At 42.1% G+C, this 14,075-nt stretch overlaps 1 protein-coding gene across 1 annotated transcript; it reads left to right on the forward strand.

Annotated features, from left to right (window-relative positions):
- The first annotated feature begins 1,079 nt into the window (after positions 1–1,079).
- LOC131906497 (C-type lectin domain family 4 member A-like) lies at positions 1,080–13,850 on the forward strand. Its single transcript, XM_059257116.1, has 7 exons — positions 1,080–1,181; positions 4,017–4,068; positions 5,143–5,259; positions 8,603–8,701; positions 11,019–11,170; positions 12,075–12,187; positions 13,382–13,850. Exons 1-7 carry the CDS (start codon positions 1,080–1,082, stop codon positions 13,527–13,529), a joined length of 783 nt encoding a protein of 260 aa, XP_059113099.1. The 3' UTR covers positions 13,530–13,850.
- Positions 13,851–14,075: the final 225 nt, after the last annotated feature.

A 14,075-nucleotide genomic window follows, 5' to 3' on the forward strand; every position in this document is an offset into this window, starting at 1 on the left:
TTTAACTGCAGATGATGTCCTGTTTTAGCTCTGACACTTGCTAGAACAAACCCAGGGGAAAGGACAAGCCTCCAAGGGAAGGCTAGGACAGCGGCCCTGTTGAGTGTCTTAGCTCCTAGACCTACTTCTCTGGAAAAAATCTGTGGGAGGGGCTGGGCCAGGCTTTCCTTTTCTGTTACTGGAGTTCTAAGAAATGTTTGCTCAGACTTACTGTTATTACTTGTGCCCTGGTATTTGAATAGTTGAACTGCTATGCATTGGGGAGACCTGTGCAATCTCTTGACTTTTCTGTGCAGCTCATTTGTACATTTTGCAGAATAGCCAGTATTTCCAAGCATCCCTGTGAGTGTCTGGGGTCAGATACTGAAACTTGGCTTTCTGTCTCTTGCATAGCCTCAGCTGGACTTGATATCTGAAAAGGTGCCCAGCAGCAAAAGCTGCTCAGACCACAGACGACATGTGCAGCATGCACAGTGAGATGGGAAAGTGCTGGGCACCGGGCTGCTTCCTTTGTCCCTAAGGTCCACACAGTGGGGAGGAGGGGAGACCCTAGTCTGCATCAGCCGCTGAGACTCCCATTTCCAGCTCCGTAGGCACCTCAGGAAGCGCACTGTGTGAAGATGAGGTGTGAGGCCGCCACCACACCAGAGCCTCTGTCCTGGATGAGCACTGCTGGGTGGGAACAGGGAGAGTGGTGAACCAGGTGGAGAAGGGCGTGGTCACCCTCCTCCCCAGCAGAACTCAGATCTTCTGGTCTCTGTAGCACATGGCTTCTCAACTTGTGTGTCACAATCCCTGGGAGGTTCGAAGGACCCTTTCACCAGGGTTTCCTAAGTCCATTGGAAAACGCAGCTATTTACATTACGATTCATAACAGTGTCAAAATTACAGTTATGAATCAGCAATGAAAATAATTTTATAGCTGGTGGTCACCACAAAACGAGGAACTGTATTAAAGTGTCACATCGTTAGGAAGGTTGAGAAAGGCTCCTGTAGTGCCTGACTCAGGGAGATGTTGAGCACAGGAGGGCACTGCCGCGCGAAGCCCTTCCCTCTGTCCAGGCCAGGCTCCTGCGGCCATGTGCGACTGCTCTACTTGTACCTGTTGCGGCCTCAGGGACTGTGTACATGCCCCTCATCCTGCTGGCCCTCTGCACACAGCTCAGGGTTCGCTGGATCAGGTGGCCGCACGGACTGCGCAGTCTGTACTGGCATCCCAACAGCTCTCCCTTTGTAGGAAAGTGCAGCCTCTTCCTCCAAGAACCTCTGACTGGTTAGGTCTGAACATGGAGTCTGGATCTAATGCTTTCCACTCACAGGAAAGCACCGTTCAGAACCGGGAATCTGCAAAGCCTGTGTGCTCTGGCCTCTGCACACTCAGAAGATGCGTCCCAAGGATCTCATAATGACTGCAGGTTGCCTGACCCAGCCACTGAGTACTTCAGAGCTGACACTGCATTCTTCAACCCTTAACTTTCACCATTTGCTTTTAAAGATTTTCCAGTTCTTCATAGAAATTCTCAATATTGATTTTTTTTTTCTTATGGCACATTAAACATACTTATTTTAAACTGTAAATCTGAAGAAAAAACACCTCATGTATTTGAGCTCCATAAACTTACTATTTCTTTGCATTTTTTTTGGGGGGGGGGCTTGGTTCTTTTGAGACAAGGTTTCCCTGTGTATTTTTGGGCCTATCCTTGAACTCGCTCAGTATACCAGGCTGGCCTTGAACTCTCGGAGATCCACCTGGCTCAGCCTCCCGAGTGCTGGGATTAAAGGCATGTGCCACCATTGTCCGGCTTGAACACATTTTTACGTATTTATTGGTCATCTGTATCATCCTTTGAGAACTCTGTTCAGTTCATGAGTCCTGTTGGGAACCCCCTCCCCCTCCCCACACATACTGTAAGCTGTCTCTTCATCCTGATAAATGTTTCTTTTGCTATTTACACCACATATTTGAGGATGTTGTTAGCAATCCTTTAGCTAGATAATGTAAAGTGATTGGAAGTAGTTTGCATAATTCTCTGTGGAGGGATTAAACTTGGATGGTCTTGACACATTTTTCTGTGGGACCTACAGTGTAGGTAGTCTGTCTTTCTACCTATTTATAGGTTTGTGCAAGTGACTGCCATTGACCAATGTTATATGAGTGACTTTTTAATGACCTCTATATTATTCATTTGTGTGTGTGTATGTGTGTGTGTGTGTGTGTGTGTGTGTGTGTGTGTGTGTATGTGTGTGTGTGTAGATGGACATGGAAGTTAGGACAACCTGTAGGAGATGGTTCTCTCTTATGTTTAGGGATTGAAGTTGTATGATCAGGCTTGGTAGCAAACACCTATACCTGCTGAGCCATATTCCTAGCCCTGACCACAATAGTGGAGTACATTGCATGCTCAGCTATGCTGTGGTCTTGGCTCCAGAATGAGGAAATGCACGAAAGCATCTAAGCAGAATTAGTTATCCTTAAACAGACCCTAAGCACAAGTAAAATGTGATCAAGAAATAAGTGTTTGATGTTGTAAGCCAGTTAGGTACTGGGATGGTTGATGATACAGTATAGTTCATGTACAATGTGATTTTTTTTCCTAGGGAGATAGAGGTAACTTTAGAACTCAATTTTTTATAAGGAATTGGAATGATAGAGACTCTGGAATAAGTGGTTACAGTTGAGAGGATGTCTGTGCATGAATCACTGGTTCTCTGAACCACATATGGAGAACTGGTAATTCTCTTGTTCATCTTTTATCCTTTAAAAATACTATTTTCCCTTTCCTTATGAAATGATGCAATTTTGAGTAAAGTATTATACAGGACAAGGCAGGGTAGGCGTCCATGGTAGGGTGGGGTGTGGGGAAGCAATGATCTGTCTGTGCAGAGGGCTGGCTTGACAGCAGAATTGGAGCCTGAGCAGTGAGGAGAAATGTGTCTTGAATGGGGAGTGAGTTCACAAGCAGCAGCCTGATGTGAGACTTCAGAGCCTGAGAAGTGACAAGGTCAGCTGTGTCTGACAGTGGGCAGGTGCAGAGCCTCTGAGCTGAAGCAGGGGGAGAAGACATCCATGCTTGAGGCCCCTTCTTGTGGGAAGTCAGAACCCTAAATGAGTGAGTGAGCAGAGGGTCCTCAAGGCCAGCCTGGTGTGACAGCTCAGCACTTGAAGGAGGTGAGTGTGGGCCCCAGTGCAGTGTTAGCTGCAAGTCAGGTTGGGGTCCGGGGACTCAGCAGGCTGAAGGGAAGTTCCCCACAGAGGGTAAACCCAGGCATGGAATCAGGAACCAGGCAAGGTAAAGAGTTTGGAAGTAGAAAACACAATGTGGGAACTCAGTGACTTTCAAGAGAACGAGGAAATCCTTGCTGGGGTGTGTAAGAACTGGGCTGTCAGAGTTCAGGCAGGTTTAGGGGAGTATCCAGGCCTCAGATAGAGCTGGTGTGGGTTCTACAGACTGAGCAGGGTGAAGTCCTTGTCTCCATGAGGTGGGACAGTCTAGGGTGTAAACTAGGTACCTTTGGTTTGAGGAACTCCTCTGTCCATCGGGGCGACTTGAGTGTGGTGTTAAAGGCTCAGGGAGGTCAGGAGGTAGCTCTACAGGGACCAGGAAGGAGTAGGAATCACAGCACAAGACAGAAACGGAGGCTTTATTGTAGAGGTCAGCTCAGACCGAGTGTCAGAATCTCAACTCTGTGAGAAGTTTGACTTCTCTAATGGCCTGGTTCCTCTTTTCCATTCCTTCCTGTTTTCTTCTCTCCCCCATTGAGTTCTTGGTATGTCTATGATTGTATAATGATACTGGGTGCATTCTCCACCTGTGACTCTCCTTTTGCAGGTCACGGGACTGCACCTCATGGTGTACGCTCAGGGCAGCTGTCTGTACTGCCTCTCATCTCTAGCTGGTATTGAGATAATTTCTTTCTTGTTCAGGACCTGTTACAAAGAAAGGATGACACACATCCTCTGAGGGCAGGGGAAGAGTTCTTCTCAACACACTTTCTAAAAAATTTATTTTAACAAGAACCTCATAAATTGTCTTGATTCCTCAGACATGGATGCCGACTCTCCTCCAGGTAAGAAAGCATTTTCTGCTGCTCCTAGTTGGTGATGATGTAAAGGACAAAGATAATGTTAGCCGCTGGCCATACCTCTGGGTCACTGGAGTCTCAACCAAGTGTGTTGCCTGTAGACAGATGTGAAAGGTTGTGGGATTGTACAATGGAGAAGGAAGGTGTTGTCTTCTACCATCTAGAGAAAATCCTACCATACATGTTATTGTATCTTTTCTACATATAAACACACATAAATATGTGTAACAAATTGTTTCAAAGTTAAACCATGTCATACTGATTTCCCCCTCTATCTGGTGACATGTCATAGTCTGTTGGCATCCATGTGTTGAGTATCTTCTTCACTCTCTCCCTTCCGTGATGGGGACAGAACCCAGGACCTCACACATGGTTGGGAAGTATTGTAACTCTTTTAGAAGTGGTGACTGAAAACATTGGTGACTTTATCATAAAATGTGACTTATTGACTACTGCATATTTGAAGTTGGAAGCAAGCTGGAAGTCTTTAAAAGTATATAATAAAATACTATGCAGTCATAATAAAGCTGATAAAGAAGACATGATATGGAATAGTGTTCATCCTGATGTGCTGGCACAAGACTGTAGTCACAAAACTCAGGAGTTAGAGGCAGTGGGGTTACTGTGAGTTTGAGGCCAGCTTGGACTACATAATGCATTCAAAGTCTGCCTGGGGTACATACCAAGACCTTGTCTCAAAATAAAACCAAAAAACTCATAAACTAAAAAAATTGTAATATAATGTCAAAGAAAATGATGGTCACAAATCAGTGTTTATGATGTTCCAATTGTGGAAAATATATATTTATATTTAAAAGCTTTAAACTTGTTGGAAAGATACATACCAAAGTACTGAAAACAGTCACTCTTTGTGTCAGGAATGAGTGATTTTGTACAAATTGTAATGTTTCTATAGTTAACCTGATATTTTCTGTTCGCATTTTCCTATTATTTCGAACATCATGTTACTAGTGTTTATCATGCACAAAAAGAGTGGAATAGGAGAAAGAAGAGGAAATAGGAACAGAGCTGAAGACATGAATTTGGTTTGTCTTTCAGCTCCTCAAAAGAAGATCATGAGACATGAAAGTTTTCACAGATTCTCCAAGTTGCTCCTCACCTCATTCATAATACTTTTACTGCTATTGAAAATGTTATTCTCAATTGCTCTGATCAGTAAGTATGTCCCTGGGAGAATTAAACACAGAGAAGGAAAGGGACTTGTTAGACACATGGTGATCCAGAAACCTGAGACAGACACTCTTTGGAGAGATGGATGACATTGGGAATTTCCCTCTGTTTCAAAATAACTCTTCTGTAAAAGTCATTCATTCTCACTAGAGAAGCAGGTGTGTTTGTTTGTTGGTGTCACAGAGTGAAATCCTGGGGCATCTCTGTTAGGATCCAGTAAGTAGAACAGGCCTGTATTACCTCATCAGCAGCATTTGGACACATAGACATCTATATTTTGGAATGAGTAGAGGGATTAGAAGACATGGACAGAGCTATTCCAGGGACAGTGCTCCAGTAGAGTTCCTTCTAATCACTTATTTTTTGTTCCAGATTCTGTGAGACCTGAAAGCTAATTTAGAAAATATTGAAATTCTTTATAGACTAGCCTTCAAATTTATCAAAAACTAAAAAGCATAAACTATATTTTCATGTAGATGTTTTATTCATTCATGCAATAATTAGCAATATCCATTTACTATATATTGGGCAGCTTGTCAGAGAGTCCAGAAATAACTACAGACCCCAGTGTCAGGAAATTTAGAGAATAGTCAAGTGAACCAGTGCTTTAAAAAAATTGCATGTGAAATGCTCTGCAGGTGAGAAGTAAGAAGTAAGCACATGGGGCTAAGAAAAAGCTTGGAGGAGATGACACCTAGACCGGTGTGTGCCAGCAATGTCCTAGACATGTGGGGGCATGGGAAATTTGGGCAAATATAAGTACACATTACTGTCATGTATAGTGCTACATGGAGTGTGAGGGCCATCACACCCTATGATTCCCCAGAGTACTCTTGAGTAGAAGCAGCAGAAATATCAGATAGAAGGATAGAGGAGAGAGAAAAAGACAGACAATACAAGATATCCTTGTGTGGGCCTGGATCCTAATCCATTGGGCCCTGACTGTCTCTGCCCTAGGGTTTTTAAAGGAATGCCAATGGGTGGAGCAAAAGACCTCCCCAGCACAGCCAAGTGCAGACCATCTCAGACACCTGGTACTCAGGCCTGTGATCCAATCATCCTCTTTATGCAGACCTGCTGGGTAAAGCTGCTAGGAAACCTACATGGGCTCCAACAATGGAGAACTAAGCATGAAACTGTAGGGGCAGACAAAACTGGACTCAGATCACAAAACAGTGCATACCATATTACACAGGCATCCACCTTTAATGTTATTTTATTTAGTAGCTGTTGCTCAACCACTAACCAACATAAAAGTGAGTATGTTAACTATTGATTTAATTCTTTCTTGGTGGCTTGGCCGAGACTGGTCTCTCTTGGGAGATTCCCATGGTCCTAGGTGAGCTTACTCATTCTCATGGAGTCATACATACATCAGTAACAGACAACCCAGCTTCTCATGGCCACTTTAGACTTTCAGGATGGATGGTGGCAGTAAGCCAAGCCCAACATGGAGCACACACACATTTGCCTTTGTGTGTTTTAGTGGCCAAAGAGCTCTTAAAGGCAACTCAGATGAGGTGATGTAGACATAGTCTCTTGAGTAGGGAACTGCAAAGGCATAGTCTAAATGAATATTCATATAGGGAAGGATAAGAAGTGTGTCCAGTTTTGCAATGTGCCCCAGTCATGGAGATCCCCTGAAGAATGTGAAGCAGGACATGATAAAATTAAAACTGACTTAGAGAAGTGTGCTCTTACAGAGGTGTGAAAACGAAGAAAAGCAGAAATTAGGACACTAATTCAGAATCCGTTTGAGCAGCACTAGGGGTTTGATCCAAAGATCACGTGAGTGATACACAGGAGAGGAGATAAGTTGGAACAAATCATGTGACGTTTTGGTCAATTATTGATAGCTGAGAATTAGGGGACACAGGAGTGAGATAATGACTTTAATATTCTGATTTCATAAAGTCAGCAGTCATGAAGTTATTTGAAGAGGAAGAAGGTGAGTAGCAGATTTGAGTTGGAATATGATGATTTAAGTTTTGTTTGTGTTTACCTAAATCTCAGATGCACAGTTTAGTGATGCATATTAACATGTTTTAGGAAAGAGGTGTACATTTTAGAAGACCTTTGCTTATAGGCAGCAGATAACAAAAATAGACTAAAAACCAAAACAACTACTTCTACCCCCAGCCCCAACAACCCAGGACAATGAATATCACTAAGGAAGAGGAATTTGGAGGAGAAAGAGAGATACAGAAGGAACTGGATGCAATGTTCCATTTTAAGAGAGGTGGGTGTAGAAGGAAACAGGTAGGAAAGAGCACAGGAAACAGCAGCAAACAGGACCAGGCAAAACAGGAGGGAGCCACTGTCTCCCAACAGTTAAGGAGGAAGAGAAGCAGGCAGGATAATGTGAGAAGTCCCACAGGAAGATGACTGATCAGTGGACAGGAGGAGCCATTGACATCTAGTTCAGGAATGTTTGGTAAGTGAGCAGAAGGGAAAGCCGCAATCTAGTGACTCCAGGAACAAGTGGGAGATGAGGAAGAGAAGAAAGAAAATTCAATTTCTAGAGGAAAGGTGAGTTAGATTTAGGTTAGGAACTCCGTGAAAGTGTGGGGACCCCGAGAAGTCAGAGCTGGGGTGGAGGGAGATACAGGAAAGAAGAGGACGAAAACAAAGCCCTTTTGATCAGTGTCGGGCTTTTATAACTTCCGTGCTCAGGTAACCTGGAACTGCTCTAGATAAGCTCATTTCTCCCTCACCTTTCCTGGGGGGTGCTCACATACTTAATAGAACTTATCACCTAAGATGTAGTCTTCAGTGTGTCCTCCATGAAATGTGGAGGAGTGCCCAGGGTCATGGTTCGGTCCTGTTCTTCCAGCTCTTCCTGAAGATATCTGTGGTCATAAATCCCTAGGAGCAGGGTAATACTGGGCTATGAGGGATTGGAAAAATATCTCTGTTTGTGGTAAGGTCCCATGTAGCCCAGGCTAGCTATGAACTAACTAACTAACTAACTAACTAATTATCTAACTAACTAACTAATCAACTAACAAAAACTAAGTTACCAACTAACTTAACCAACCAGCCAACTAAACTAAACTAACTAGCTAGCTAAACCAACCAACCAACTATACTAACTTGTATAGTTAAGGATGACCTGAAACTTCCATTCTTCCTCACTCTAATACCCAAGTGTTAGGACCACAGGCTCCACACTCTGTGGTGATGGGGAATCTGTCCCAGGCAGACTCTAACGACTCAGGTAACTACATTTATAGGCTTTGTTTCTACAAAGAATGTAAGAAGTTAAAAGTAAAAAAAAAAAAGTCTTAGCACTACCAGGAAAATGAATTGTTTTTATTCTGTTTTACAGCTTTGTTTAAAAAACATTTTCCACTTGATGAAAAAGCAATTACAAGAGATCTGAATTACACTGACTTGGAATGTACAAAACAGCATTCACTCTCGAAAGGTAAAACTTAATGTGCCTAAAATCAGCATTTCCAACACGATTCTCAGGTAGCTCCATCATCAATGTGCGCTATGGAGACATGACTTCATACTCCACACTCAGTACCAGCTGCCTGTGGAGTCATTTTTGGAAGTCTTCAATCAGGCATAATTGGGATGTTTGCCCCCTAGTGTCAATAAAGTAGAGTTTCAGGGAGGGAGAAGCAATACTGGGCTGAGCAGAATTTTATTAGAAACAGAAAGGAGCTCCAGAAAGAATAAAGCAAATCTGCTGGCGTGAATGTGAGTGTCTCCAGGGAGTCATGCTTAATGGTGTGTGTTTAAGATTTCATTTTTAATTAATATACGTATATATGCACATGCCTGTGTGTGGTTTCGTGTACGTGAGTGCATTGTTTGCAGAGGCAGAAGAGGGTGTCAGATCCCTGGAGCTGGAGTTAGATGTGGTTGTTAGTCACAGGTGGTGGCTGCTGGGAACTGAACTCGAGTCCTCTGTGAGAGCAGTACATACTCTTATCCACTGAGCCATTTCTGTAGTTCCTTGAGTGTTTTCATAAGTGTGTGTATATCTGTGTGTGTGTGTGTGTGTGTGTGTGTGTGTGTGTGTGTGTGAGAGAGAGAGAGAGAGAGAGAGAGAGAGAGAGAGAGAGAGAGAGAGAGAGAGAGAGAGAGAGAGATGATCTCGTTCCATTCTCAGTTAGTGTGTCCACAAAGTACAATTTACTCAAGATTTGAATAGAGAATTTGTCTTTCTCGTAAACTAAGCTGGAAGGTGGACTGATAAACGTGTATTACTTAGATTTCGGAAAGAGAGGGAAGTGCTTAAGGCTATCCATCACTTTGGTCCCGAGTAAGCAGTGTCTTGACTGTCTTTGACATCTGTTACTGAGGTGTGTTTGGAATACACCGTCTGACCCTAAATAGGCAATTTGTTTACTGTCTTTGTCAACAGACCTTTTGGGAAACACATGTCTCCCTAGACCATTTGAGCTTGTCTGGGGTTCCTGCTTTTCTCAGCAGATCTCTCTCTCTTCATTCACTGGATCCTTTGCTGTAAAGAATCCTGCAGTCCCATTCAGGGAGTCTTTGCCTATGCCCACATCTTGATCTCTTGTTTTATTTTTTTCTGTAACAATTTCAGGGTCGCAGGCCTCACAGTAAGGTGTTTAATCCATTTAGAGTCTGTTTTGAAGTCAATTTTTACACAGAATGCCTACGGATCTAGCTTCATTCTTCTGCACATCGGTACCTAGTTTTCCCTGCACAGTTTGTTGAAGAGCTTATCTTCCTCCGATAAGTATTTCTAGTGAAAAGTCCGGTGGCTGTAGCTGTGTGGGTTCATGTTTGTGGTTCTCTTTTGTGTTCCTTGATCAATGTGTGTACTTTTGTTGTGGTACCATGCTGTATAGTGTAGCTTGAAGTCAGGTCTGGAGATACCTCCAACATCATTCTTTTTCCTTCAGGATTGCTCTGGCTATCCAGGGTTTTTTGCACTTCTATATGATTTTTGAGATTGTTTTGTTCATTTATCTGATGAAGAATCTTGGAATTTCTATGGGAACTTCATTCATCTGTAGACATTTAGGGTTTTAATGTGAAACTTTATTTTTCTGTTTCATTTCAGTTTTTACGCCCTTGAGGGTTCACTGATATCTCTGTTGCCTTCAGGATGCAATTAACACACTGGAATACTTCAAATATATTTTTCAGATAAAAATTTCCATTTAGTTCTTTATATCTTTCTTTGTTGATGATTTACATATTTTTAAAAGTTGTTTCCAGAATGTTTTTGTTTTCTTCTTGTAACATCTATCACAGGCATTTTAAAGTTTTTGGATAAACCTATATTTTTGTTATCTTGCTTGTTGTAATATATTGACTACCACTTTTATCATCACTAATTAAAAATATCTGTCTGCTAACTCTGAAATTTTGCTGCCTTGGTTAATGGTATCTATTGTTTTCACGTATATATATATATATATATATATATATATATATATATATATATTTATGTAATATGAGAACTTTCTGGTTCTTGGTATGATGAGTTCTATTCTTTGGAGACCCAGACTGTTTGGCATTATGTCCTCAGTGTCTGAGTGTTCTTACACTCTGTTTTCCTGACAGCACCCCAAAGGACAATGGGCCCTTGAAGCTGGTGTCCACAGAGGTAGACTTGTGTTGCTTGGAATCTGAGGGACTCCTTGTTGTATCTGTAGAAGTGTGGAGCCCCAGCTTCCATGTGGTCTCCATATCATGCAGAATTTAAAATGATTCTATGACATTGCACTTACATTTCCTTCTTCCCCCCTAAGACAAAGTGTGGAGCTGTTGCCCAAAGAATTGGAAGCCATTTAGTTCACAATGCTACTTCACTTCGAATGACTCGGCCCCTTGGGGAGAGAGTGAGGAGAAGTGCTCCAGCATGGGTGCTCATCTGATGGTGATCCACAGCCAGGAAGAGCAGGTGCATTCTGGGAGAGAGTGGGACCTGGTCCTGCCCTGCTGTCTGCCTCTTTTTACTAAGAGGGAGTTTTGTTGACATGGGTGTTGCTGAAGTGGCAGAAGGCTTTCCATCAGGTAGCCAGAAAGGATGCTTCAGCCTTGGCATTCTACACCTTGTCCCTGCTTCAGGGAAGCTAAACAACCCACAAGGAACCATGGCAACAGAAATGCAACATCTGAGGGTGGAGGGAAGAATGAAATGTTTCTGCTTGAAAGAGCAGTTTGTGATTTCAGCACTCTAATGCTTCCTGTAGTACCCACTGCCTAACAGAGGAGGGCGCAGAGATGACTAGGGAAAGAGGATCAAATCAGGAGAGTCACAGCCAACCATCAGAAATGAAATATCTGAGCTTATGAATGGAGAATGCTTAAATCTGATAAATTCTCTCATGTACAACTTTTAAGAATGGTGTTGGGGAAGAAAAGATGGAGTGAATCTGAGATGAGAATTCATTATGATCATGAACAGAGGTTGTTTCCAATGTCATGGAAATCAGGCCTCTGATTGATGGCTTTGTGTCCTGGTCAGCCGGAGAGGATGGCACTTCTGGGTGTGCGGGTGGCTCTTGTATTCCTTGATCCTTTTTTTGTCTTCTCATCTCTGTGTGACCAGAAATAAGTCAGTCAAAATATCACAGTGTAGCTCTAAAATGTATAGTTAGTGAGTATTAGTCCATAATTTGAAAACTGTTGAGGGGCCTAGAGAGATGAATAGGATTTGATTATTATATATTTCCATAGGTGCATCATATTTGACCTCTAATTTTGTGTAGTTAGAATAACTTTGAAAAGATCTTATAAAAATTGTATAACAGAAAAAGAAGCACTCCATCCAGGCTGAATGCTGTATCTTTCTCTCCTCTTAGGATTTCATCACCAAGATCCTGGATCCTAAAGCTGCTTATTATATTGGCCTTTCAGATCCGGGTCACCGACAGTGGCGATGGGTTGATCAGACACCATACAATGAAAGTGCCACGTGAGTCCATAGTTACCTAGAGGAGTCCTGGGTCCTGTAGCATGAGAAGACTTTAGGGTGTTCCAGCTGTTGGTTATGAAACTAAAACAGCTTACTCTTGGTGTGACTGCTGGGGATGGAGTTACTTTATCCCCATTTCCTCACCAAGGAGTCCTGTGAGACACATGTCACTGATACTCCAGGAGAAATGAGGAAATTGAGTTTGAAGAGTGTAGCATGATAAGTACCCAGGACACCCAACCAAGGTGCTACACCATGGTGGGTTTCATTATGCTTTCAGTCTCTTATCTATATTTAACAATAGGATTTAATTTATTTTTATTTGTGTGTATATCAGTATTTCTCTTGAGTGTGTGCTATGTGTATGTGGGTGCCCATGGAGCCCAGGAGAGGGTGTTGGATTCACTGGAGGTGAGGTCACTGGTGGTGTGACTGTGCCAATCTGTGTGCTGGAACAGAACTCGCACACTTTCTGCAAAAGCACAAGCACTTTTAATTTCTGAGTCCTCTCCCCAGCTCTCATTTATAGCGTTATAATAAAAATTAATGTCAAGATCATAAATGATTATTTCTCTTAAATCAAAAGCCTGCATTCTGATATTGTTACGTGTTGTATTTATATAATTATTTAAAAACTCTAATATCTTAGTATGTTCCCATATTCTATCCTGATTTTTGTTGTGAGATATAGGTAGTAATGTTATTCTCGTTCTCAGTCTTCAGAGAAGAAAAGTAGGAATCGAGGAGGTTAAATTACTTGTCCTAAATATTAGAAATAAGTAGATTATGTAGATATTTTAAACATCTTTTCAGTCTCTAAAATAAGACTCTTGTAAAATGAAAAAAAAAAAACCCTGTATTAAAACACAAGAATAAGGAGAGACCTTTTCATCATGTAATGAAGCACATGGAATGACAGTCCCCGGGTACCAAGACCTAGGGATGAAGTAGAATAAAGTAGCCTCTGGGATGTGTTCTGGGAGAACAGTTAGGTAACAAGCTAAGAGAATATTGAGTGTGGTGGACCCTGTTTTCCAGGGACTAGTCAGACATGGGTGGTGGAGACAGTTGATTTGTACACACCTGAATCTGCTTTCCACAAATTCCCACCACATCTTCAGGCTTGCTTACTCTTGTTTTCTCTTTCCCAGCATCACTGTGGGAAACACCCTGATGCTCTTTCCTCCCTTCCAGGTTCTGGCACCCGGGTGAGCCCAACAACGACAAGAACAACGAAGAATGTGTTGTAATACGTCATCTATCTTCCAAATGGGACTGGAATGACATCCCTTGCAATTGTATGAGGAAGTCAGTTTGTCAGATGAAGAAAATATATTTATGAATCAAGCTTTTTCCATGGACATGGATTGCATTTTTTCCAGCATTACACAGACACTTGAAAAGATCTTCTTGTGGAAGAGATGACCATAGAAATTTAGGTAGGCATCAACAGTTATCCATATGATAATACTGGTCCCCATATACTTATTTATTCATCCTTAGCTCTTTATATAATGAGAATTTCCCATGTGCCCGAGACTCTACAGGATCCCTTTGTGCATATGTGGAAGCACTCCTGCTTCTCTGTCCATTCTTAGATTCTTAAAGTCTTATTTGATAACACAATTGTATGGTGTGGACCCTCCACCAATTTCTCTCTTCTTATTCCTCTGTCTTTAGATTAATGATGTATAGTTGAAAAATAAATTATGTATATGTATATTACACTGTCTTGACTTGATATGGAAATGTATTATGCAATGTCTACCACAATCAGGTGAACAACAGCCTCTATTACCTAACATAGTTGTCTGTTTTGTGTGTGTGTCGTTAGACCATTTAGATCTTCTTTAGCAAATTCAGGCAGACAGGGTGACATTGTTACCTA

This window comes from Peromyscus eremicus, chromosome 3, assembly GCF_949786415.1.
Source record: "Peromyscus eremicus chromosome 3, PerEre_H2_v1, whole genome shotgun sequence".
NCBI classification, from domain to species: Eukaryota; Metazoa; Chordata; class Mammalia; order Rodentia; family Cricetidae; genus Peromyscus; species Peromyscus eremicus.